We start from the raw sequence: 27288 nt of genomic DNA on the forward strand, positions 1-27288 counted from the left end.
TTCTTTTAAACAGAACAAATTTAACTTGTGTTCAGATCTCTGCAGCTTGTGCAATTCAGCAGTACAGCTAACACCGCCCTTTGGTATTGCAGTCAGCATGAGAGCACTGAGTAATTAAATTCAAGGTAAGTATTTACCAGATCTGTTGTTGAAAACACCAGTGCCTGGCGTAGGAGCGTCCAGGCTGGCACAGATATTGTGAACGTGTCTGTACAGCACAGCTTTGCCAAGCCCTTGCTCAACAACAAGATGGATCTAAGGAAGACTTGCGTACTGGAACAGAGTGGAGCCTCTCCTGTGTTTTTCAGTTTTCATGACAAGATTTGAGGTGTTCAGAAGTACTGGGAGAAGCTGTTCCAAGCCCGGGAACACGATGTGCTCCAGGGGACAAGGGATGCCCTGCTTCTGCGGGTCTGGTAAACCCCGCTCAGAGCAGTGAGGTTGTGTAACTCGGCTCCTCCCGCGCTCTGCCGGGGCCGTCCCAGAGCAGCTTCTGGGGGGGGGAGGTGGGGTGGTACCTCTAAAGCCGCGTTTAAAACCTCGCCTTGGAAGCGACCAGCGGAACTTCTGTACGAAAAGCGCCCGACGCGCGGCCTCCCCCGCCCCGCGCAGCACCACCTCCCGCGTTCCAGGCCAGACTTTAATCCGCGAGCCCCGTTACAAAGCGCTACCTCTATCGCGGGTGCGGCCCCCCCGGGTTTAGTCCCGCCTGGCTCGGCGCCCCCCGCCCGGGGCTACGGCCGGCCCGGCGCGGCCCCCGCGGACGGCGGCGGGGCCCCCTCGGGCGGCTGCGCGGCCTCCAGCGCCGCCCGCTGCAGCTTCTCCAGCTTCTCCAGCGACACCGACTTCAGCGGCAGGATCTTGGGCTTGCACAGCACCATGGTGGCCGCGTCCTCCACCGACAGCTGCCCTGAAAGGAGGGGAGAAGGGAGGTGCGTGAGCGCCGGGCCGGTCGGGCCGGGCCCCGCCCGCAGGCCGTACCTTGCTTGGGCAGAACCTCCCGGAGCGCTCCCGTCCCCTCCGGCATGGCGGCTCTGCACGGGACCGCCCGCGCGGGAACTACAGCTCCCAGCGCGCCCCGCGCGGAGCCCCGCCCGCGCCCCGCTGGCCACGTGGCCCTGTGCATGCTGGGAGTGGTAGGCCTAGCGAGAGCGCTGGCTCCCACTGTGCGCGCTGGGAACTGTAGTCCTTGTCGTGGCGCTGCGCTGGGGCAGTGCTGGGGCAGCGCCGGGCGGGACGGGAGTGGCTTTCCCGGGGCCGGGATGCCGCTCCCTGCCTCGGCTGCGCCGGGCTCTGCGCTGGGGCGGCGCCGTCCCACCTGCGCAGGCCTGCCCGGCCCCGGCGAGCCGCTGCTTGCCCGCCCGCCGGGGCCGCCGCGCCTACCCCCGCTCGCCTCAAACTCGGACTTTGGGGCGCTTTTATGGTTTATTTTATGGTGTTTCTTAAAGAAAATCCCCAGGAGACACCGTCCAGCAGACGGGCGTGGCCAGGGCGTACGTGTCCCGGTGTTCATTTCCAGGCAGCGTCTCGGGATTCGCGACGTGAATCACGCTCCTGTTTGACATGTAAACAGCAGTAAAAGCCGGTGTCTTTCTAAACACCGAGAGATTAAATGTCGCCGAACCTGATGGGCCAGTGCACGCCCCCCAGGAGGAGAGGTTCGGCTTTTGGAAGATCTTTGCCGCTGGGAGCAGCTTCCCTGGGAAACCCCCCTGGCGAGCCTCGGTGTGACCCGGTGTCGGCGGGCAGGGATTTGCCTGTCTTGGGCCTCTGCGATGCCCCAGCAAGCCTCGATTCCGGGACGTGTTGTAATTTTAGTTTGTTAATGAGCTTGCCTGTGTGCCCAGCACACACTGTGTGTGTGCCTTGGGGATTGGCAGTGCAGGCTGGTAATCCTGCTAACCTGGCTCTGGCAGGTGGTGACAACTCCTTTAATTGTTCTAGGATTGAGAGCTGGCTTCTTGCTATGCACAGGGACTGGCTGTGAATGAGTAAAATGAGGGAGAAAATTATTGGTGCTAATAATTCTTTTCCAGTCTGCCTTGATGGTGGCTGTGAGCAGGCTCCCCTCTGCAAGCTCAGGCACCGCACTGGACCTGTCAGCTGTGGGACCCAAGGTTCAGGTTTGCTGGGACATAAAACTGCGATAAAAACGTTTATATTCCAGTAAGCGACACCTCTCTGATAGTTATTTAAAGTCTCTGTCTGCATTGTTCTAGAACTATTTCCTTTTTCCTCTAAGCAACCTCGAGTAGGAAGCTGACGGTCCCTCAGGTAACCCGCTTTCACCTCGCTGGAAGCCTTGCCTGATGTTGGGTTGAAGGCCAGCAGAACCCGCAGAGGGTGAGAATGGGTCTCCTCCTTCCTGCCTTTTGTTGAGCTGGCCAAAGATAACACTTCTGGGTTGGTCCCAGGCAGTGCAGAAATGGGCCCTTTCTGTTGTTACTCACATATTCCAGTCTCAGGTCAGAAAATTGGCGTTGATGACGCTGTAAAATGGACGTGTTCGCTTGGGACATCCTTCTCTACCCTTTGAAGTGCTCAGAAGCGTTCCTACTGATTTCAGTGGGAAAAGATTCTTTGTCTGATGTGTTCGTCTGTGTGCCAATTAGTATTTCATAGTGACTGGAAGGGAAAGGACTAGGGATGGATTTATGATGGTTGTTTGTAGAGCAGGGCATTTTAAACAGTAAGTGCAATTTGCAGATCAGTAATTTGGCAGTTGTTTGTTTTCAAAAACCAATCCAGCATCTTAGATATGGCTATGGCTGAAAGTGAACATAAAAGACAGCCAGTTGTTTCACACTGTGAAACCAAGAGTTATTCCTGTGGTAAAAAATATGGCCTGTGGAGCAACAGAAACTAACTGAAAGCAAGATGTTGTAAATCAAATTGCAGGCCAGTTTTTTTGCCAGTGGCCTTCACAGTGCCAATGACCACCTGGAGTCCAGCATTATGTGAGGATGGGCATTTGGAGCCCATCTCAGTCATGCAGGGAATCACTTTCCAAACACAGTTTTCCTGCCAACGGGGTTTGTTTGCTTGGTGATAAGAAACAATGGTCAACTCAATTTGTTACATGAGCATTTTAGTGACTGAGAAATGGAGTCTGGCATCCTATACTAAATCCATTTTCTTAGTGACTCAAACGCCAGCTTGGCAGCCTATTTAGAAAGCTGATAGCACTGGGACAGGCGTGACTGTGGAGGTTGTTTTCAACATTCTCTTGTAAGTCTGCTTTTAAGACACCTCTCTCAGCTGGGAAAAAACCCCACAGTTGCCACCTTCAGGACGGGGAGGTCTGGATGAGAGAAAGGAAAGAAGCAGGGGCATTGTCTGCAGCTTAATATCCTACTTTTCAAAGTGCCTTAAAAACAGTACTGGTTTTAGTTTTGAGTAAGACTGATTTATCCACTAGAGTGGTATTAGTTATACTTAAGAGGGAAAAGCATGTCAGAGGACATAATTTCCCTTGTTCTGTTGGAAAAGAAGCAACAAGAGAAGTTGTGACTTTTCTAATTACAGGTGAGTCAGTGCATTATGTCGGTGTCACCCCACATGGCTGGAGAAGCCAGAACTAGACCAAAGCAAAATGATGCTCAGGTCTCAAGTTGTGTCCCCATGGCATGCAGCTTCCCAAGTCCTGAGACTTGACCTTCAGATTACACCCCGTGTTAGAGAAAACGTGAGTGTGGCATCCATGGAGAGGACAACACGCTCACGGTTGCACATCCTTATTTTACTGATGTCACAAACAAGTTATTCTTGTACACTGCAGAGAGCCTCACAACCACAAAAGCAGCAACAATTTTATAAACGATAAGCTTGTTTTCCTCCTCCTCTTCCCAGATACTCCAGAGTGCAGCAGACAGCAGAGATGTGCATTGCTGGAATCCAGAGGGTTTCGTAATTTGGCAGCCACTTGCTGAAAGCCCTGCAGATACAAAACAACACTTATTTCAAGTCTTGAGAAACATCTACCAAGTAGAAGAAAAAAGCATTTAGGTGAAGCAATGTTGCCAGTCCCATTTGTTTATGAGGCTTGGGTTTTGTCTCTATAAATTTTAAATGCTTTTTATTTTCCTTCTGCTTTTTGAGCCTTTCAAGTTCATGTTTTCCATGTTTTCCATATAACAAGAAAGTCTGGAATCAAGTCCTTACTTTAAAAAACAAAAATTTGGTTCAGAGTCCTGTATAATCATGTAGCTCCAGACAAACGGTGTTTAAAAATAAAGCCACTTTGATGAGAACTAACCATCTTGAAGGTGACTTTCTCTGGAGTTTAAGTAAATACTTTGTTGACAGTTTAAGAAGCTTTTAACAGCACCTGATCTGTGTTTGTTTTTCACTCAGATCTCTCTCTCTTTTCTTCTTTTCTAAAAGTCTAGAGCGTGTTTCACCTCTATGTGCTGACGAGATCAGAAGTGCAGTGTACCAGCATGGCTGCGACTGTGTTGAAAAATGCACACCGATGCTTTTAGAAATACAGGTGCAGATTTCATGCAATTGTCTCCTTAAGCTGCTGAGTGGTACCATGGGACACAGAGCCCAGCTTCAGAGACAGGAGGAGGAAGGTGGTTTGGGTTTACTGGGTGGGGTAAGGCGGGGAACAGAAAGCCTGGTGTGACTCCCTGAGGGAATCCCAAAGAATCCCAAATGCCTTCAGAGCCAGAAGCTTGATAGCTTGTGTTTAACCCAGTCCTTGTTTTTGAAAGGGAGTTGACAGACGAGTGCTTTCTTTTAGCTGAGCTTTCAGAATATGCTTATTTTAAGTTTGTTGTTTGATGCAGTGGGATCCTCAAGCTGTGTGCAAAACGCACGAAGGAGATGACCTTATTCAGTGTGATGATTTTTCTTTCACTGCTACATATGTAAAAGTGCTTGGAAATCTATTATCCAGGCGACATAAAACTAGCTTTTTGACAGGCTGCTCATCCTGCTAACACCTGGCAAGTGCAGAGGCCTGACTACTTGTAAGTCCCATCCTGGGCTCCCAGGCCAAATGCTCTATCCTGGCATTTCTAGGAGGTTACTGCTCTACTTGTGTGGTTTGAATCGCTTAAGTCTTTGGCCCTGTGCCTTGGAGTGCCAGCAGAGGCATGCTGTAATTGCCCGTAAATGCACCGTCTGTCATATTATTGTTTAATTATTCCAGTTTCTTACTGCCACACACTGCTCAGTGTCTCTCTTGCTATCTTTATTTAATTGAGTGGAAAAAATTCTAGACTTGTGCTTCACTTACATCACTTTGTTTTTACTCAGCTTTGCTGGATCCTGTGATGAAGTCCTACCTTTTGTGTGCAGAAGTCAGTCTTCTATATAGAAAAACTATTGTCAATATCTAAAGCATATGTTAGAAAGAGAATCAATATTTTAACACATGGTAAAGTCAAACCATAAATTTCCTAACACAGACAAATGATTGTATTATTCTGCCTTGAAACACTACTCCTCCCTCTGAGAAACAAGAGGGGGAAAGAAAACTCTTGAATAACTAAGCCCTTGTCCTCACAATGCAGGACTGTTCTTAGCCTGTCGCTCTGTGTCGCTTCTTTCTTTTCTGTCTACTAGCTCTCTCTTTTTTGTGTGTGTCAAATACCTTCCTTTTCAAGACCCATCTTTCCCCTAGCCCATCCCTGTTCATCTGTTCCAGACTATTACCGGGATGTCAGCTCTCTCCTGAGATCAGCTTGTGATGACCAGTCCCACTGCCAACTTGCTACCATTTCAAATATATCTGTGCTTCCTCCCAGCCTTGCAACCAGCCCCTTATTAATGTGTGTTGAAAAAATAATCTTTTAGAGGTCTCTCCAACACTCTCCATGTCCGTATGGCCTATAAAAAAACTTGGCAGCACACTGACTGCTTTTCTTTCCTCATTCTCCCTGTGTCTGTGACAAATGTATGTCGGTTTTCTGGTCTTACATTAGCTTTCAGCCTCTGCATTGAAACACTTCTTGCACAGCCCCCTGCACACAAAGCAAGGCTCTTCTGCACTACAGCAATAATAATAAGTATTAGGGTTGCTGGCACTCGCTCTGCTCTACTTTTCATGGCTCTGGGCAGAAGGAGTGTCATGGTGTCCTTTTGGAGATCTGTTTGCCAGATCTGAATGATCTGGTTTTCAGTTGGTTTTTTTTTTTAGAAATCCTCAGCTGAAACTTTCCTCTACAGGTGTAATCCCTATAATGCCTGGCTCCCTAACTGAGCCAGCATCATTGTTGGGGTGATTCTTCTCACTTTCTCTAACTGAACTGTAAGATTACTCATTACATATTATTTTCTGATTTGTTTTATTTTTTATCCTTCTCTTTTCTGCAGGAAAGAGCAACTTATATTAGGATTGGAATTGACTTCAGGCTTTACTGCTATTTGTCATCACTCAGGAAACCCATCCCTAGTTCTAGGAGAACACTCAATCCCTGCTGAGAGTCTGGAAGAGGAAGAGAAAATAGCAGAGCTGCAGCTACTAAGACCAACAGGCAAATATTTTATTCAAACTAAACTTTTTCTTCCTGGGTTACTTTCAAAGAATATTTTTCTGTTTATGGGAGTGTGAATGTGGGTTGGTTGGTTGTTTTCCTGGGGACTCTCCTATTCAGCCGGTCTTCATCTTCTCCCACAATTCAGACAGCAGAGCTTGCAGCAGTGACAAGATGTAATCCCAAGTAAAACTGCCTCTGCCCGTGGCCTTGGTTAACCTGCTGGCAGTGATACGTGCCTGGGCACGGGGCAGCTGTTTTACACAGCTCAGCATGGACGTGCTGCCACTCCCAGTCACTTTTAGGACCCAGTTGAGTTGTTTACAGCAATCTCAAAAAAACTTGTAATAAAATTGCTCTGCCTTCCTGAAGCCACCACTGCCAGAGACCTTTCCCTTTCTTGTATACTGTGGGAGCCTCCTTCCTTCGGCTTCACACCTTTATCACCTGAAAATGATCCAGTACAGACCTGGTTGTTGTCAGGCTCTCCCTTGGAAGGATGGGCTACACTGCCACTCTGTTGTGACTGTTGAGAACTGGAAGATCAGAGAGGAGCGCTGGGAAGTGGAAGCCTGCTCCCTCTTTTATGTGGAACAGAGTCAGGATATGCCCTTGTATGAAGTTCAGCAGAGGAAAACTTGGGCTACACTCGCATTCCTACATACCATGCCATACCAGTCAGCCTGGTACTAATCTTCACGAACCTCTGAAGGCATGAAACAACATGCAGTGTAAATGAAATCTAAGCCACATCATACCAGATTATTGGTGCCAGCCAGTTTTGGAAGACTGACACAAGAGCCAAATGAAACAGGTACAGTGGTAGGAGATGCCTTGTACCACTTGCAGGCACACAGATCCACAGCAGCATCTGAGTCCAAAAGCAACGTGCCGCATGTAAAGAGCTGGTGAACCCAGGGCCACTTAGACTTGAATGCACTTTCCTGGGGAGGAAGTGGCTTTTCCCTTGGAAAGCTCAATTCCCCAGGGTCTGAATGAGGTCAATGGAAAAAGTGATTTCTTCAGAATATGATTCAGAGTGCCTAAGCACAGTCTTATCTTATTGACTACAGACAAAACTCAACCTCTGTAGATGTAAACTAGCTTTTGTGAATACCCATCCCCTCTTGCCCCTTCACTGTGGGATTTACACTAGCCCTGGACATGGTTAGTCCTTGGTAGGTCCACTGCCTACTGAAATTCATGTGCTGCCAACCTGAGCTAGGAGAAGCTTGTGTAACAGAGCACAGAATGTCCCGCTGGATCCTGCTTTGTCCTTTTGAGTTACCTTACGCTGTCAGAAATGGATTTGCAAGTACCAGAAGAATGAAGTCAAGAAAGGTTGATTTTTTTAGGAATGCCCTGACTGGAGCTGGAATAATCAGCATCTGTTTCAGTTTAACTGAGTTTTTCATTCTGGCCTTTTTTCCCTTTAAAGTACAGGCAACTGAAGCCTTTAATTTGCCCTGCCTTTCATTGCAGAGAAAAGCAGGAGTTTCTAGCAGCTGATACTATCCTGTATAGAATAGCTACGCTAAAAAAATACAGTTTATTGTCTGTTGTGAATGAAAAAGCTCTTGCTTGTTTGTGTTGTTTGTTGTGTTGACTTTGAAAGATAAATTGTTTGAACTGGTTGACTCCCCATCTGTATAACTGAAGATTAGCTCTTGATAGCCTGCTGGATTTGCAGTTTTCTCTTGAACAAAATAAACTGAAGAACTGCTGGCCCAGGGGCAGTTGGGACACAATGCATACTGGAAAAAGTTTGTGTGCATACAAGTTAATAAGAGAAAATAACTTCATGCATGACATTCTGGATGTTCTGTTTTAGTATTGTTGTGTCCTGTCTTTCCACCTGGAAGAGCTCCTGTAAGACCTAGGAAGTTCACTTAAAAAAACTGCTAACAGACATAGATAGGTGGCTAATGAGTTGAAAGTTGAAGCTGGCAGGACAAAAATTGTTTTTTACACAAAGTTCTACAACCCTAAATCATGCTGCTTGTTTTTGAGAACACAAGTACTCAGTCCTTTTATCATACATCTGCTTTGTAGAAAAAAAATGGAGAAAAAAGCAAAAGTAACTTCAAGGAAGCAGACCTGGTTCTGAACATTTAAAAGGAACAGAGAGGAAAAAAAGCAACATGTTACTGTACTGAATCCTTCAACAGAGAACCACATTTTGAGGTTCCCCTTCTTTGCATTCTCCTTTGTATTGCAAAGGCACCTTGCCCCAAGCAGAAGCTTTTGCTCTGGGGAGGCAGTCTCTGTTTTCCATGGGACACAGCTTGGTGTCAGCCATTCCACTGGAATATCAGCTTCCAGGTGTTGACAAGGGCTCTGACTGTCCACGTGCATCCTCCAGGTATGGTTTCTGTGCCTTCCTCTCTACCCTTCAGCTTCTGAGTTGTGCCAACTGGTCTGGCCTTCCCAGTCTTTGTATACTCATAATAAAGGCAGTGGAGCCAAAGTGATAATCAGGGGGAAGATAGGAAAGAATGACAAAGGCATGCACAAATTTCGTGATGGGTATGATGGCCACAAAATGAAGTGGGTTTTGTTGTGCCATCAGCCTTCAAAACATGCTTCTCTCTCCCAGAATGGAGACTCATTGCAAACTTTGGCCAAGAGATTGAAGCCAAACTTCTGGTAAAGCAATTATTCAAAACAGAAAGGTATAGGATAGGGCAGGAAGATCTGGATAGACTGAGGTGTAGATGAGAAGAAGGTAAAAACCTAGGACAGGGAACTTGGAGAATTGAGATGGGATAGAGGGAAACTGAGATACACAAAGAAAGAGAAACTGGGAATTAGAGGAGTTTAATGCTGAGACTGGCTGGTAAGGAACTGGCAGCAGTTTGCCAGTACAAGAAACAAGAAGGAAGAGTGTAGAAAGTCAGGGGTATAGGCAGTGACATGGAGAACCAGGTAAGGGACTGAACTAGGACCTGGCATAGGGAACCAAAGTTGGAGAGCCTGTTGGAAGTTAAGAAAGGAGAGGCAGCCTGGGGAAGGAACAAATGATCCAGCTCTGAAAGTGGAGGCCAGGCACAGGCAAAGGGGAAGGTAATGGAGCAGCAGGGGAGAGCTGTGGGAAGCAGCCCTGCACAGGGCAGAGCAGAGGGGTATGTGGGTGGAAAGGGGCCCAACGGGCTGTGCTCGCTGGGACATCCTGACTTGCAGAGCTGGAAGTGGAACAGAGCTTCCCTGAGGCTGGCCCTCATATTGGCTCAGCCAGCAAAGAATTTGCTTCTTGTGCTGTCTGCCCCAGCCTGTGGTACAGAAACGACTGGAGCTGAGTGTCCTTGGACAAGGCAGCGGCAGCTGCCTGCCCGGGGGAGGAGAGCAGCCTTTCTTGTAGTTACATGACAAAAATTTTACAGTTGGGAGGGGGTAGTGAAAAGGCCACATGACCAAGAGAGAAAGGGTCAATTCATTAGTCTGGCAGCCACTAAATTAAGAAAAGGCAAGTGGGACTATTATATCAGAGGTAATCTGAATTCAGTCAAAGATGATTCTGAAGTTGCTAGATTGATCTTGTGGTTGGCTTAAGCAAGCTTAACTAATTAATTGCTTTATTTTAGTTCATTGTGTAAGAGCTAGCTCTTAATAAATCACACTGCTTTGTAGAAATATGCTTGAAACAACTGTGTAAATACTAAATAGCCTTAGGAATGGTCTTATGAATCCATTGAATAATCCAAATTCCAACAGTCAAACCCCTCTGCTGCTAGTCTAGATGGAGGATATCAGTCCTGTGCTGCTGTTTCTCTTTGAAAGGGACAGAAGTCTGTGTTGGGCACACAAAGGTGTCAGCACAGCTGATGACAGACGGAGGTGCCATGATGCTGCGTGATCTTGCACTGACAGTTGTCCTTTTCAGGAACACAGGAAATGCTACCAGTATTACTGGAGCATTAAGGAGGTTGCAAAGCCAAGCCTTTAACAGTTAGGCAATGTCCAAATGAAATTGCCAGTGAAACCTTAATTCAGAACCTTAATTCATTTTAGTGTGGATGGCAATAATTCAAGGTCCTTGCACAGTCCTGTGGGTTTTCTGGGGCAGTGAAGACTGAGGAACCTCTGACTTGCTGCCTGTGGAGTTATCTTAAGGAGAGGTACTCAGTCACAGTACCACAAGGTTCAAAATAGGGGCCTGTCAGTGTAGTCTCCTGATCCTGAGACCCTTTACTAAAAATTGTAAAGGTTGTGACTCTCATACTCACCTTCTGCACTGGGACAGCTCTGCACCAGTGAGATCTGGGGACAAACAGTACTGATGGAGACTGGGAGTAGGTTGGAGCTGAGCTTTCCACCATCCAGTAGGAGGGTATAAAATTAACTACTCCATTTGTGCAGATTAAAAACAAATCTTGTGTGTATGAATTCTGCCTTTGCAAAAATGTCTGTTAGTTCTGATTGTTGGCACAAGTATTACCATAGCATTGGTCTAATCTCATTTGACATATTTAAAGGATTACAGCAGAAGGGTGGAGTTACCAGTGTAAATTTCTTGGCTGATTCCTCGTAGAGTGACAATTGTCCTGTTCTGCTTTATATCAGCTTTTCATTTTTATGTTTTGTCATGAAAAGAGTAAATCAGGGTTTTTGAGTATAAAGCAACATTTTTTTTTTCAGTTTTCAAATCATATTTTTGAAAGCAAAGATAGTAGAAACAGAAATAGAATCTCTAAAAGAACCAGAGTAACATATATCCTTTGTAAATACTTCAATGCTAAGGCAACTGGGCAGTGGCAATTTGCACACAAAGAGCCTGAGAAATGTAAAGGTACACGGTCAACAAAACGTTCAGATCCTCCCTACCTCTGGTGAGTACACACTACAGTCTTTTACTACAGAAGAGTGTGTTCAAGTAAGTCACACAAGAAACACTTCTTTCAGATTCCAAACTTTCAGGGCAAAGCGTATATTTCTATGTCTTGTAGAAGATTTTGGGCTGTTCAAACTGAAGTTTTACTGAGTAATAACAACAAATAAATATCCAGTTACTGTTCAGAAATATTGTCACTAGGAAGTTACACTTGGTTTCTGCCCTGTGACCCCCTATGCCAAAAAGTCAATTCTGCTTTTAATGCTGCATAATTTATTAGTAAAACCGCATGTAACCACATTGAACTGCCTGGTTTGCCAAGGACTCACACAAAGGGAATTGGCAGAACCCAAAAAATTGAATGTGGGTAGCCTTGTTTCACTGAAACCGCCCTAGATGGTTGCCAAAAGTTGTAAAAAACCTGATGGAAATAGAAACATTTCAGATTTGACTATCTGATGTAGGAAATGGCTATCAAATGGTTTTGATTCAGTTGAGGTGGCCGCTGTTCCTTTCAAATGTGAGCCAGTGGGACCAGTCCAGACCAGCAAGTACTGAGACCAATTAGTAGACTCTCACTAGCTTGAATGCGTCTTAGAAAGTTAAGATACTACTGCAGTGCAGAATCTATCTAGGTTTGAAAGGGGAACTGATTGCAACCACCTGAGAATTTAGCATTAAAAAGCTAAACCTTTCTCAGCAAAATACTGAAAGATCTAACAAGTCATCAAAGAACTTGCTTTAAAATCCCATCCAGAATCAAAGGACGAGTGATCACAGATGCTCTGCCACACTTGAGTGTACTTGTCTACACAGAGGTACGGTTGTCACCTTCCGAATGGCTGCTGCCATTTCTTGCAGCCCCCACATATCCCTTGCAAGAGCAGTTTGGTTGTGATATCTCCTACAGACAAAACAGCACATTGGTCCGAGATCGTAGTAGTTGCCAACTGGGGATAGTCCCCATTTTGTCGAGAAAGGAAATGCGGGAGTGTCACAGTCTTTGGCCACGTCTCAGTACCTAAAGGTGACTCGCGGCAAGAGCGGGGTGGCCATGCCATGGACACACAGCAATGGGGAGAGACTTTATACGAGTCACTGTGTCAGAATTGTCAGAATTTCTGATCCCGCCTGTGCTGGGGGTAAACTCTCCAGTTAAACTGTTGGAATGGCAGGAAAACACTGCCTGTTTGTTGTAATACTTTAATTCGAGTTGCAGTCAGTCACCGACGGGGCTGTGGGGCTGTCCCCCTCACCACGGGGGTTCTCGACAGCGGTGGCACCACGGCAGGTTCCACCAGGACGTGTTCAGGCTGCCCGGCGGGTGCGGGGCTTGCGGGACACGGGATCAGCGCAGAGACAGCGGGGAGCCCTGCCCGGGGAGCCGGCGGGACGCGGGAGCGGGCCCGGGAGCGCGGCGGTGCAGCCCGCTCAGCCTCGGTCCCGCTACCACCGCCGGTGTGGGGCCCGCACAGCCCCGATCCCGCACGGCCCCGATCCCGCATAGCCCCGGTCCCGCACGGCCCCGCTCCCGCCCCGCTCCCGCCGTCGCCAGGGGCAACGCGGCGCTTCCGCCGTAACCTGGAAGCTCTCGGTGTCGGCGGTCCCGCCCCGAGAGCCGCGGGAGGGCCGTGGGCGGGCGGTCCCGTGACGGCTCGGTGCGCACAGACGGTGGCCGGCAGGGCAGGGCCGGGCGGGCAGCGGGTGCCGAGCGCGCCGCGGGAGGATGGCGGAGCCGCACGGTGCGAGGCGGGGGCGGCGGGCTCGGCGGGCCGGGGCGGGGGGAGGCCGCGGGCACAAAGACGAGGAGGGCCGGGGCGCAGGTGGGGGTGCTGGGGTGTCGGTGGGGTGTCCGTGCTCGCCCCCGCCCCAGCGCGGCGGGGCCGGGGCAAGGCGGGCGGCCGATGGCCCCGCTGCCCCCGGCGGAGGGGCTGCCCCGCTCCCCCCGCGCTGCCGGGCGACGGCATCGACCGCCGCCACCACAACAACAACAACAACAGAAAAAAGAAAGGAGGAAGCTCCGTCTCACAGCCTCACCTCTCCTCCTCCCCGCCGGGTCCCGGTACCGGGAGCTGGCAAAGAGGCATTTGAGGGACTTGTGGTGTGTGTAGTGGCAGTGGCGCTCGGGGTAATGATTACCGGCGTTCGGGTAATGATTACAGCTGGCTCTGCCCGTGTCAGCGCGGTCCCCCACCCTCGTACAGGCGTGAGGCTCTTTTCCTGTCTCAGACGATGTATTTATTGTGGCAGTTTGGTGCAGCCAGAGAGGCAGAATCTCGTTTCAAAAGTCGTCGCCTTCCTGTCTAGCCAGGTGATTTTCCCGGTATTTAAAACAGAGAGGTGTGACGGAGAAAAGCGATGTGACAGCTTCCCGCGTGTATTTTTGGCTGGAGAGGGCGTTTTCACCGAGTTGTACGTATCTTTCTCTGGGCAATGCCTCAAAAGCTGTAGTAACCTTAGTGAGGTGAACGGCTCAGTGTGTTGACTAAAATTGCGACTGGGTGTGAGCTATATGAAAATTCAGCAGAACTGAAGTTTGGTGAAACTGGGTTGCTGCTTGACGTGTCCATCTTATTTAGGAGCAGGTATGCACATGAAATAAAGAAGTCACAATGTGTGAGAAAACAGTTACAAAGTACCGAAATAGTACTGATAATTTTTAAGTTGTGTATTTGAGATGGGACTATGGAAGCATTAAATTCTGCACATGTGCAGACACTTTTGAGGCAGAATATGCATGATCAAGGAGTTGTAATTGTGTGTATTGTCACTGCTGCAGTACTTGGGATTTTTTTTGACTGTCAAAATAGAAATTAAGATGGTTTTAGTAATTACCTTCAGGGTCTTAATTTTCTACTGTTTCTTTTTTGCACATTTAACTTTACATATTTCTTTTACCTTCTAATCTGTGTGTGTGTTTATTTTTCTTTTTAATCACTAGTCATTATGGTATACTTCTGTTTATAAAATCAAGGGCTTGAAGTAGGTGGTGGTCAAATTAAGTCACACTTATTTACAGCCATATTTCAGGCATATGTTGTATGGTGATCTTGATATAATCCTAGCCTGGTTTTGGGAAAGATTTACTGTATCTTATGAATTTGTTATTACACTGCTGTGCACGCGTTTTAATTTTAGAAACACCCTTATCCTCTTAATTCCTGTTGAATGATTTGGATTTGACTATATTGGTTTTCTATGTAATTATTCTTTGCTCTGGATGAGTAAAGTGGGAGATTATTGTACTAATTTGAAGCCGGATTTCTTTAATTTTAGGCTGTTTGTCAGCTGTCAGCATTTCTGTACGTGTGGCAAGGCAAAACATGTACATCAGGCAAAACTAATTTTACATGTAATCTTGTAATACAGAAACATGAGTCCAGACAAAGCTCTCCTTTGTGTCCACAGCCTTCCTTTGAGGAATAGCGAGGGATCCTCAAAGAGGATGCTGTCTTCTTCCACGTCCCTCTATCTGCTCTTTCTAGAAACGTTAAACAACCCCTAGCATTTTTTTCTTAGGGGTGATGGCAAGGGTAGGGTCGATGAGCAGCGCTGATTGCGAATAGCTGCTCTTCCCGGTCTAGTTTTTCCTTTCCAGCCTAACATATCTGTAAGGCAGGAGGTGCTGGGAGGGGCGTTCCTTTGTTATGTTGACACTTAAATCGCACTGACGGGTGTATTCTCCTCCAGGAATTCTGTGTGATTGAAGGGATTCCTTCAGACGAGGAATATTTTCTCCAGCTGTCTTCCTGCACTGTTAGCCCGTGTGCAGAAATTAATCGCTCGGAAGATCACTGCTGTGCGTGTGCCTTTTAGGAAACCCTTGGATTGATTGTTACTTGGCTGTGGCTTTCTAGAAAAGAGTATTTATGCTGGAGCAGGGTGTGTGTGGCGGTCCTGTCTTGTCACCGTGTGAGCCGGCGGCTGCTGGCCTGTGCATGGCCCCCATGGAATAGGTGTTTGTATGTGCCCGTGTGTGCTAATTGAATAAGGGCAGTCAAAGTATCTTCTGTGCATTCGGAATGAGAAGGGTCACCTTCTGTGATCCCTTTTTGACAAGGCTGAGGAAGCCCCAGTAAATAACAAAGCTCTCTTTTGGGGAAGGTTTAACGTGATCATAAGGAAATAAAATTGCGTTAAGAGATCTCAGTGGTTCCAAAATGCCATTGTGGAGATTTTGGGTGGGTGATAAGAAGGAGATGTTTCTCTCTAGCAGCAGGTTCTCATTCTTGTCTGAAGAAAGATGAAAACTTGTGTGTTTAGGAGGGGAAGGCAGCACTTGCCCCTTTCCGTGGCCTGCTGCAGCCCCTGGGATGGCTCACCGCGATGCCCCCCTCGCCCCTGCCCTCCTCAGCACTGAGTTTTGGGTGGCTCTGTGCTTTTCTGGGTGCAGGGTAGCTCCTGGCCTCCAGCCAGGAACGTGTACCCACGTCCAGCCTGCTGTACCTTCCCGCTCAGCTTGGCTGGTGGCATTTCCCACCCAAAATGCTTCGAGGCTCGTTGCTTTTGATTTCATCTTTCTGTGCGACAGCTTTGTGGATGCTCTTTTAATTGAAGCAGCGCTTGCTTTCCGCTCTGCCATCGTAATACCTTGTATTTATTTTTACTGCCTGCAACTGCATCTCAGAGGAGATATTTCTGTTTCTCCCTTTCTGGTGGGTTTGTGTGCATGTGAGAGGGCTGGAGAGGATGCTGTAGTGAAGATTGAACAGCCAGTTATAACTGATTGTACAGATAAAAAGAACCCTTGTTTATGTGAAAATTGTACTGGCTGACATAGTCTAGTCTGATACAGTAGTCTTTCTGTGTTACAAAATGGACTGGGATAAAATGTTATAATAAGCAGGTAATGTTTGCAGTATTAGCCATTGCCCTTAATTTGCTTGTTTTTTGCTGCGCTGCTTGGCCTTGACTGTGCTGTGAAATACACATCACGTCCTGTGAAATCTGGGAATTCTGCGACATTAAATTTGATTCAGTAACGGCATTTTCAGGATATCCAGGTCTCTGGATGAAAAAGGAATTTTAATTACTAAGACTTTTTCCATCATTAACATCTAGGTAATGTGTATTTTGTACAGAAATTATGTACAGTTTATAATCACTTTTTAAAAAGTGATTTTATACCAAGTAGTAATTTTAGACTGTTTTAAGATTGTCACAGCTTAAGAAGTACTTTATCAGTATTGCTCTGCATTGGAGAACAGAGCCCATCATATAATTGTAGACAGTGAGGATATATTAAGAGGCTGTGAATTGGTGTAAATGAATACTAGGATGTGTGGTCAAAGAACTTCTTAAAACAGTCTGGCATGCCTGTATACGCGGTTCTTTTAGTATTGTTTTACCATGTATATGTTAAAAAAACAAACAAAACCCCCCAAATACTTGAACCTTTATGTTTGTTTTTTGCTTTCTCTGCAAAAGCATAGTCTGTGTTCTCAAAGTGGATGTTCGCTGGATGCTAATTTCCACTCTTGCCTCCCTTTGTCTTACAACAAATGCCGGAGAGTATTTTTTTTTTTTTTTTGCCACAGGGAAGTATGTATCCCATTTTCATTTATTATTTTTTAGCCTCGTTGAAAGTTTTACTGCTTGTCCGTTGTTGGTGGTGGGGTTTTGCAGAGAGGAGCTGTGCTCCAGCCCTATTGCTCGTCCTGTGAAACATGTGACTGGTGCTCGAGTTAAATTGGTTGTAGCTTGCTCTTACCTTTGCTATGCTAATCCTCTACGTGCTTTTGTGTCTAAGAACGCTTCATATTCTAAGTATGAACACGCTGTATGGTGTGATCCAGCAGGCAGTATTTCCATGGAGCCCGGTTGATCCCGTAGGTATTGTATCCGGTTCAGTGGACCTGCCTACCCTGTGGTCGGAGGCTTTTTGTTATGCATGCATCCTAGTTGTTCCTTCTGTTGGCATTGTACGTAGACTGAAGGGGCTGTGCACCGATGCAAATAGCCTTTCTAATACCTTACCCATTTGCATTATAATGGCTGCATAAATATTGCAGCACATCTCAATTCACTCACTGCTTTGACTGCTAGGCTTTAAAATAGGTTCTTTCTGTAGCGCAGATCTTGTTCGTGGTTGGTATTGCTTTGGAGAGGGGTTCTGAAGTGCATCTTTATTAAATAGTGAAGCCTGTTTGCGATGAGGTGCAATTTTAACTTAGCCATGTTCTAGTCTCCCACTCCTTTCAGCCCACAGGTTGATACATGCACTTGGAGGCAAAAAGAAATTCAAGCTTGAGCAGTTTTTTTACCAACTATTTCTAAACTCGCTATATTTGGGGTTGCAAAACATGTTTGCTTGAGATTTGGTTTTGCATTAATTCCAGAAATCCTATGGATGTCTGTGAGAGCATTTTGTGCATAAGGAATGTGAAGCATTGTGCCACCATTGTTTTGGTGCTGAAACGTTTTTTTTGACTTATGACTAACTATACCAGAAGCACCCCAAATTTCCCTTGAATGTGTCAATACAGTGATGTAACTGAAAGCAGACACTCTTCTTGGGAACTGGTGGCAGATTGCCATCACCTCTCTGTCAGAAGTTTGCTTTACAGAGTTGTTGAAGAGAGCAGTGATTGGTATCACGTACTTGACTTTTAGTGATTAGTAGATGCGTAGAGACTTTTTAATATCGCCGGATGACAGCTTTTAAAGATGTGAATTAATTTCTTGTGGCTGTAGTCTTGTTATCAATATAATGTGTCAAATTTTGGGAAGGGTAGTACATGAAACTTATTTTTGTTTTTTGACTAATCAGTTCTAATCCTAGGGTTTGACCTGTTTTGTATGATTTAGTGTGTGAGAACTGCAGCGAGAAAGCTATATTTAAATAAAATATTAGTGTTTCTTTTTAACATATCTGATGTTAGTAGCTTGTCAGTCTTCCACTTGTTTGTATATTTTAAAGCAGTAATAGTTATTCAGGCTAAGGTTAAGCTGAATGACGTTAGAATTGAAGTTAAAAAACAGTTTTCTGAAACAGTAAGTGATAGTATTGCAAGAATCCTAAATTTACTTAGGATTTCTATAGGATGATTGATGATTCACTTACATTTGAAGTATTCTGTATAGTGCTGCAGACAACATATGTATTACAGTAATACAGTATTTTTAACACCTATTCTGTCAAAAACTTGTGTCTACTAGAGGTTTAGAATAATTATTTATGGTGATAGTCATGAAAACGCAAGGTTAAATAATGTTGTGTGAAAGAATAAAAAAAATCTTGAAACCCTGACACCTGAGAACCCTAAACTGTAATATATTTATACTTAATATATAGATATATATGGATTTTAATTACCATTAGATGTTACAGATAGCGTGGGTTTAGTATCTCAAAACTACTTCAGGATTTGCTGTTGTACTTAAATCTCTGTGTTCAGTGTCTCCATCTTAGTAGGACTTTGTATTAAGTCAGAATTTGAAGAGTTGTTGCATGAGAGTTTGAATGGTCAGAGCGATCCATTGGTCTGGCATGTTGTGCTGACTGGGAAGAAAAAGAAGTGTATTTATTACTTTTATGAAGAAATACCTGACTGGCAGCCAAAACGACCAGGGCCTGGTATTTGTTTGTAGCCGAGGTGAAGCACTGATTGTGGGGAGTCAGAGTTTTTTCCTTTCTCTTGCCTGTGTCCCAGTCATCTAAATCTTGGCAAATAGGGGATTTTGCTCTCTGTTCATTATGAGGCTTCTGTCCTGTGACTGGCAGTAGTGGTAGTCTGTGTAATTATAGCATGTGAACTGTCCAGGTTTCTGTATAATAAGATTTCTCACTGTTGTAATTTTTTGGATGCTGAAAGTTATAATCTGTTTTATAATACACAGCATTAATCATGGTTACTGAGAATTATCAAGGGATGAAATACTCATGTTGTGTCAAAATACTTAAACATTTTTTTTTTTTACTGTTTGAACTGTTGCATAGTTTGTTTTTTTTTTTTTTTTTTTAAAGCAATTCAGTGTGATACTGTAACTTAAAGCTTGTATAGCACAGTAGTGAAGGTTGTAGTAAATTTGTAGGTGATTGGCTGAAGCTCTTGCATATAGTGCAGCTGCAGGTGCTGAGTAAAGTGCATTGTGCCATGGAAAGGTTCAGGTTCCTAGCCGCACTTTTTAAATTCATGTTAGAATTAATCTAGCAAAATACTGGAGTTTGTTCCATTCTCATAAAAAAAATTAAAAAACTCTTATAATCTCTCTCAGTGCTTCTCTCAACAACCCCCCCATCAACCCTCAGCAGTCTAAGGCAAGGAATAAATTGAATAATTGTTAATCTCTTCATTAGATGAACAGTTGTATTTCTGAAATTGTGATGTTAGAGTTTTGTGCTCTTTTATATTCCCCTTCCCCCTGCCCTGCAGAAAAGCAGAACTGTGCATTTCTTTTAATTCTAAGGGGTAACTTCACAGACAGGAGTCTTTTGCAGATTGCTGTAAATACCATCTCCTGTTTAGAGCTGAAGCTGCACGGAGTCACTGTTGTGTAGCAGAGAGAAAATGACTTCACTGGCAAACTATATGGCTCCTGGAGGCATCAGGTGGCTTAATACGTAAACAAAAGTCCACAGCAGCCAAAAATAGATCTTTATAAAAAGAAATGGTGCAAAAAAGTGACCTCCTAAACAAGGAAGTGAAGGGCTACCAGAGAATCCATGTGTAGTCCTGCAAAATGCTGATCATAGCAGAATATGAAGGACTTACCATGAAAACCCATTTTGCTGTTGCTTCTGACATAGCACTTAGAGTATATGACTTTTAAAAGTGTTTCTTGTAGAGAAATGATTGTACAATCAAAGGGTCTAAAGCCAAGAAAAATCCTATGAAATATGCATAAGTTGGAGTAATTTGAATAATTTTCTTGTTGAAGGGATGGATGGGTTAAAAGAAGCCTCAGCTCAAATGTTCTTGTTATTATACTAAACCTGTGACTATTACTTTTCTAATAGTTCTTAAGATGTAATGGCTATTGTACAGTACATGCAAAGCCTAAAATATTTCTTCTTAAAGAGAATTTTATAATACTGGTAGTTACATGAGCTCTATTGAATTTAAAATTCTAGATGATTACTTTTCATGAAAAGGGAAATTTATGTTAGTAGATAGCACGAATTAAGATACCTGGGAACTTGACTTTGTGAGGCAGATTTTGTTTTGGTAAGTCCCTTTAGCTCTTTTGGACTCTTAGACAGTGTGCAGATGATGACAGATTTCAGGTTATTGTATTTGTTTTTCATGGTGGGCTACATATTTGCTTTTTGGAATATTCAGAAAACTGTTTGGCAGCTTGCTTTATAGCGTATTGTGTGTGGCAGGCCTAGTAAGGAGGGAACAAAAGTTGAAATATTATGCCCGTGAGTTGTAATTTTACACGCTATAAATACAATAACCTGGATTATTTTTTCCATGGCTTCATCTGTAAATTTATGTTTTAGGCCATCATTAGGCACGTTTTTTACAGTAGTAATTTCTTTTTTCTCTTTCCCATAAGAAATCTTCAGATGAATGTTGGCAGTTATTTCTTGCATTTAAACTGTATCCTGTGTTATCTTTTAAAACTGTCCCTTTGCAGTCCAGCTCTTTTGAGAAACCCTAAGTCATACCCAGATACTGAGGTTTCAGTTACATGCTCTCACTGTAGTATCATGTTTTCTTCTTCTAAAATGAGATGCTGTTTATTGAACCAATTAGCTGTTGGGTGCAAGCCAGAACTTTCTCCTGAAATCAGAACTAATGAATAAACAAATTCCACTGGAAGGATTTCTATTCTCCACAGGCAGTGACAGTGAAGGTGTGACAAGGATGCGGTTCGTACCCTGCAACCTCAGTGCCCCTGTGTGTCTGGATCTGCACTCGGCCCTGCCAAAATCAGCGGGGTAAACTTCTGAGTGTGGATCACACGTTTGCATCATATATTTGATGGTATGCCTGTCTTGGACTGTTTTTGAAACCATTCCAGCTCTTCTGTAGTCAGCAGATGGGATGCATACGCCTTCATTAACAAGCAGTTAACTCTGCTGGTACGACTGAATTTTCATCACGCTCCGGGTCTCTGACTTGGCTCTTTCTGCATTCCAGCTCCCACTGTTTGTTCTGCTCTCTCTAAGAAGAAATCCACAGTAGCGTTACATGCTCCTGCCCTCCTGTGGTAATGAAAATCCAAGTGTTTTTCTCAAAATCAGGTTGTGTAAAAATAAAAGAGAGGAGAACAAGGAACTGGTTTTTCTCTTCTGGAGCAGCTGCTGTCATCTCAAGATGCGCGTTTGGTTTTGGTGAAGTGTTCTGCTTCAAAAGCCCTGAGAAAATCATAGTTATTTCTGATGTTGCTGTTGCAGTATCAGAAAAACATTGTAGCCTTTTATAGTTTTGAATTAACTTTCTGGCCTTTTTACTATGATATGCACTAGTCCTTTTTCATTAGAGCGGAGAAACCAAGGCACAGAAATTACAGGGAAGATTTTTATCAGCAGCAATGACGGTGGGATTGCTCTGCCTTCCCTGCTGTGAGCTGGTGGGAGCTGAGAACCCAGTTCCAGCACGTGCCTTGGGGAACCTGCCTGGGTGGGTGACCCATGCCAGGGTCACCATGGTTAAGAAACAGAGATAGATCCCAACCTCAAACTCCTCACTCCTTCCAGATAAGTGCAAGATGGAGCAGGGCAAATGGATGTGAAACCATTACTGCAGGATTTTAGTGTGTTAGATCTTTGAACGTGCAGCGTGGTAATAAGTAGTCATGTGGCCTTAAAGGATTCTGAAGTGGTTATAGTCTTTATGTGACCTCTTGTTTCTTTAATGATCCTCTGTATTAATAATACTAAAAGAAGCCTGCTCTCATCTTAGTTTCAAAGCTAATGGTGTATATAAACTATGGGCATATTACCTCAGTCTCTATAGGCAAATGTTTATTTATGTGTTATTCTCAACCTGCAAAGTCTTGGAATGAGAAATCAGTGTTTGTCACAGCTTTCACTCCTGTGATTTTCAGTGTCTACTGAAACTGGTGGGTTTTTTCTCTTTTCCACTTAAACCTGCATTATGTTATCAGGGAGATGTTCACAGTTTGCACGCTGTTGAGTCTTTGGACCAGCTTGTTGGCTGTCTTTCAAAAATATTTAATATAAACTGATCAGTTGTACACCATGGTAATCTAAAAGTATGCTTTAGAGCTGCTTCTACTGATTTTCTCATTGTTTTGTACTTTTACAGTGTAATGTTTGATCCCTTTTCATCTTTGAAGACACGCAATTAACAGTAGAAATACATTGCATTCAGTTCCAACAAAAAGAAATGGTCCAGAATAAATATATGTAATTTTGGCTGTGTCTTATTTTGTGACAGAGAAACAAGTTAATGCAAGGCAAATGGGTGTATAGAGCCTGAAAACTACTCATTGCTACTGCCTGTGTGTTCCCTTATCCTGAGGTAACATGAGGTATCTGCCTCTGTTCATCTTAATGCACACATTCAGGTATGTGTGCATGCCTGAACTTTTTCCAAGTAACTGCTGTGCTTCCGCCATTCAGTTCCTCTGTTAGCAGCTCTGTCTAGAGGTCTAAAGTTTTCCAACACAAGTAGGGGGAGAGAGCGAGTGCTACTTTCAATGTGGTGTTTCTGAATAGAAATTGATAATGATTTGAACTTTCTCGTGCGCTTTCTCAGTGATAAAGCAGTGACTTGTATGTCATGTGAAGAGCAAAGTGTGATGAGCTACAGAGAGTTCTGCTCGGGTTGTGTGTGGCTATAAAAGCTCATGGAATTTCAAGCTGTCTGTTTAAGTGCAGAATGCAAAATGACTGCTCAGACCCTTTAAATCCCTTTCAAGAATAAGCTTTTTTTCCTCTCTAAGAAACTTTCTCAAGCAGTGGAGGGTGAGATTGGCAACAGCTCTGGGTATCTTAGTTATGATTTTTATGTAAATTCAGTGTTATATAACCTGGTTTATGAACTACGTGAGAGACTAAGGAACCTAGTTAACGAGCCTTCTTCTGTGGGGTTCTGCTTTGACAGGTCTTCCACATGTACTGCAGATATGTGTATATGTTCATCCAGTACAAATGTGCTACTCTGCAGGTACCAAAAGTGAATGGACAGAACTTGATTAATAGAATAGAATTAATTATTCTGGAAATGTTACTTTTTGCCCAGTTTTTGGCGACTTTACAGGTAGCTACTGCAGAATAAGGTTTTCATTGATCCACTGTACAGATGATAATTCCAAAACTCCGACGTTTAGGATTTGTTTTGAAGTCTCTTTTTCCTTACTGCCAAAGCTCCTAATTACCAGCTAGCAAGCACTATAAGTTCTCTTATCATACTGATTGTATGGTCTGTTTTCTTAATCTGATCTGATCATGGGCACTTTACATCTGAGACTACTGTTTGGTTTTGATTATTATTATTATTAACATGCAGCTTTTAGCACTGCCTAGTGCTAACAGTCTAATGTAAATAAAATGTCCCAGCTTGAAAAGCAGTGATAAATGAAAGCTTAAACATGTGATCACAGAGAAGAGTAATTAGCCAGTGAAAAGGAGTTGGTTAAGTCAAGCTTTTTGTTTGCCTTTAAGGGTCACTTTCAGTATGAGGTGTTCTGATATGCTGACACCATTGTAATTATACCATTTTATATATATATATATATATATATATATATATATATATATATATACGTCTGTGTATCTAAAGGAGGTGGAGAGAATTTGCACTATTTGTGAAGTTCACCAAACCCATTTGTGGATCACTCATCACTGTGGATCACAGCTTTATTTTGGTACTTCCAATGACAGGTACTGTTTCTTGAAGAAATAATGTGGGTTTTATGCAAGTCTTCTGATATTTGAAACAATATCTAGAAATAATAAATAACAAATTGAGAGCTCCTGATGATAATACAGGTGAGGAAGAAATTGTAACAGGAACAGATGATATTTTTTCAGCTTAATTTAGCTTTGCTGTGTTAGCTCTTTTTATTTAGTATTCAGTCTTTTGTGTCTCTGTTAGCAGCTTCATATATTGTATGAGCAAGCATGGCTGTTATGTTGGAGCATGCAGGGCAGCATAGCTTGGTAGCAGTCCACAGGTCAGAACTGCCTTGCAGGGCAATGATTTGCTTCCTTTTTCTGAAGGACAGGTGGAAGGTCTGTTTGGGCAAGAAATACTTTGGGCACTGAACTTTTTTTTGGATAACAGTTTGTAGCCCCATCTAGACCTACTAATAGCATGACCAAAGGATGGAGGGGATAGACAATTTTCCAGCAGATTCCTACAATTATGGTGCGTCTGTAAATATAAGAGAGAAAGTGGACCCAAAAAAGCATCCCGTGAACGTACCACATTCTCCTGGGGAGCACAAGTCAAAATAATAATTTATTGGTAGATGCTGAAAGTAGGAAGGAGATGGTGCTCTGTATGATCACGCTGAATGCAGCCTGCAGTGATGAGCCTGAGTGTTGGCAGGGATCATCTGGCCTGGATTTAGTGATAATGTTATTTGCTCTGTAAAATAAGCTAGAGGTGGGCTGTGAGAGAAGTGAGCAGTGAAACAGTATCATCTGCACAGATCTGACATGAGGAATTTAGGAGTTAGAGGACAGCACACAGTGTGTCAAACAACAGAGACTGTGGTTAAAACCTCTTTTTATCAGTTGTGTTTCCAACTGGTAATCCTCACAACCACAGATCAAATTTAGACTTAGCAAACAAGAATAATTTAGAAATAAAATTTCCTTCTTTGTGTCATGTCTGAAGTGATTTTATGTGTATATTTTTTAAAGAAAGAATTAAAAATGTATGTTTATAGCATTTAAGTATACTTTAATACTAAGCCAATATGACAATGGTCAGACTAGTTATGTCACTCTCTGTCCATGTAACAATTACAGAAGCTTTTGGTTTGGTAGGAATTTGTGCAATACAGACGAGTGATATTCAGCTCTTCAGATTGTAACTTCTTCTCCACCTTCTGTTTGAAGAATTATTGTCAGACAGTGTAAGAAGGGGAGGAAGGAGGAGTTGTGGGGGAGAGGAGCTGCCCCCGTTTGCACAACCTTATGTCCAAAAACCACAGGAGCTGGAGGCTGGTAGGGAGGAGAAGGTTTCATCAGACAAATGCTTGTCCTTAGCCCTGCATAGGAATAAAGGACTGGATGTAATCGGTGTCTATTTCTTGCCTTGCAGCAAAGAGAAGGGATGGAGTAAGGCTTGGGACAGGATGGATGAATACTGGCATGGTGTGCCTTGCTGGGCAAGTAGCATTGGCCATGCCCTGTTGCAGGGGTCACACCAGTTCAGGTTCCTCTACACTTATCTTTCCTACGTGCTTCTGTTATCCTGCCTGTCTGTCTGCTACTGCTCTTTGATTGTTATTCCTGTACCTTGTCGTACTTACAGTTCCTTGCAGCCTGTACCCAGTGCTCCTGTCCTGTGTCAGGTAAGTGCTGGTGGTCATCCTCTCTCCTTTACCTGTACTTGTGTTCGTTCTCTTTTTCTGTTCCTTTATGTTTTCCTTGGAATGACATTCCTGTGTTTTATCTTCCCTTCCCACTATTTTGAGCGTGGTTGACAAAAGGAACAAATAGGTAGTAAGTATTTCTTAAAATTAGTTAATCAACTTCCTTGTTAAATTGATTTTTATTTATTTATTTTTAGAGGTTCAGGTACCTCTACAGTGTTTCAGTTTCTTCTTTTTCCTTCTGTTCAGGAGCTCTTTTCTCATGTCCTCAGATATTTTCCTTGTGTACTCTTACTGTTCATGTATAAATACAGTACCCTTGTTTTGAACATATTGTTCTGGAGCATATTGTCATACTAAAATTTGTTCAGTCCTTCTAGTCGATTTGTGAGGCTGTGTGCTTTTTTTCTGAGTGCTTGGTTTGAAAAGGGCTCTCTCTCTTTTAATCTGGATTACTTCAACTTGTGCTACTCCTGTGAGGAGCTGAGACCAGTCCTCACCTCTCTGCAGTTCAGAGAGGAGCAAATGTGGGCAGTCCTAGTGCTGTGAATCACCTGTTCTCAGCTTGCACAGAGCGGTGCAATCCTCTGGTCCATTTAATTAATATGAACAGATTTTGCAAGGCACAAGTGTCTGGAGACCAGCAGGTCTGGTGAGGCCCTGTGTTGTGCCTGGGCTGGTGTGTAAAGGTTGCATTTTTAAATGTTCACAAACAGATCAGATGATTCCTTGCTGAATTACTTAGTCATTTGTAAATGACATGTGAGTTTTGCCTGAAACAAAGGGCAATAAGGTGCAAAAATGTAATTCAGTATAAATAGGTGTAGAGTACAATTTTGGTTTTAATTTTCTGAGGACAATGGTGTGAACTTTCATGCAGTTCTAAGCTAGCCTGCTTTTTCATATTTTTTTTTCAGATTTCCATTATCTTACTATTTTTTTTGAAAGTGGTGAGATAAAAGGCTTATTGTTACATCATATTTGTACAGTGTTGTTTAGTTCAGATTGTGTGTCTGAATTTTTTCTGTTACCTTTTTCAGATTAACATTGCTGCTACTTTCTACTTTTACAGTACACGAGCCTTTCAAGCATGTTTAAGAGTGTATCACAGTTGATTTTTGACAAGCAGAAATCGTGTTTTTCACTGTTTCTAGGAAAAATGTCGTTGGAGACCTTTTGTTTTTTTTTAGAGAAAAAGGATGCCTTATCTGAACAGATTTTGAAGAATCTGCTTGGAAGGGATCATAGTGGTTTTTTTTTTTTTTTTCTTTTGAAGGAAAACATCTTGTTCCTGTGAAGAGACCCAATTTATCATGCATTTTTCAGAATTCTTAGTATACGTGAAATAATCTTTTAGTCAGGCTCGTTGTTATAAGCAGAATAGTATTTAGTGCTGCTTGTAATTTTTTGGGTGCCAGGCTGGGCCTTGAGGTTCTGTGCATCAGGCTTTTTGATGGGGCTGAGCATGAGGAGTATTCATGGCAGATCTGGACATTCCATGGTTCTTCCTAGGAA

The 27288-nt window shown here is 43.8% G+C and overlaps 2 protein-coding genes and 1 long non-coding RNA gene across 8 annotated transcripts in view; 2 read left to right on the forward strand and 1 right to left on the reverse strand.

The window, feature by feature from the left end:
- Window positions 1-8: 8 nt before the first annotated feature.
- BBIP1 (BBSome interacting protein 1) lies at window positions 9-1042 on the reverse strand. Its single transcript, XM_027885754.1, has 3 exons — window positions 982-1042; window positions 799-910; window positions 9-690 (listed from the first exon to the last, which is right to left on the reverse strand). Exons 1-3 carry the CDS (start codon window positions 1025-1027, stop codon window positions 333-335), a joined length of 516 nt encoding a protein of 171 aa, XP_027741555.1. The 5' UTR covers window positions 1028-1042; the 3' UTR covers window positions 9-332.
- Window positions 1043-1444: 402 nt separating this feature from the next.
- On the forward strand, window positions 1445-6479 carry LOC114058414. 3 transcript variants are annotated; one of them, XR_003571445.1, is made up of 4 exons: window positions 1445-2343; window positions 3850-4005; window positions 4389-4489; window positions 6322-6479. It is a non-coding gene; the product is annotated as an uncharacterized LOC114058414 (long non-coding RNA). The 3 variants fall into 3 exon arrangements; XR_003571444.1 differs by lacking the exon at window positions 6322-6479 and adding an exon at window positions 4791-4972; XR_003571443.1 differs by lacking the exon at window positions 6322-6479 and having other exon boundaries at window positions 4389-4972.
- A 6471-nt stretch (window positions 6480-12950) lies between these two features.
- Window positions 12951-27288, forward strand: part of SHOC2 (SHOC2 leucine rich repeat scaffold protein) — a 65862-nt gene continuing 51524 nt past the window's right edge. The window contains exon 1 of one of the 4 annotated variants that reach the window (XM_027885751.1): window positions 12951-12968. The gene's annotated coding sequence lies outside the window, so the exon portion shown is untranslated. Of the gene's footprint in view, window positions 13053-13505; window positions 13622-13704; window positions 13723-27288 lie in introns of those variants that run through there. The other 3 variants (XM_027885747.1, XM_027885749.1, XM_027885750.1) reach the window with 3 other exon arrangements.

The sequence above is a fragment of the Empidonax traillii genome, unplaced genomic scaffold (assembly GCF_003031625.1).
Source record: "Empidonax traillii isolate 1590-97213 ecotype Southwest subspecies unplaced genomic scaffold, ASM303162v1 scaffold171:size1303362, whole genome shotgun sequence".
Classification (NCBI taxonomy): Eukaryota; Metazoa; Chordata; class Aves; order Passeriformes; family Tyrannidae; genus Empidonax; species Empidonax traillii.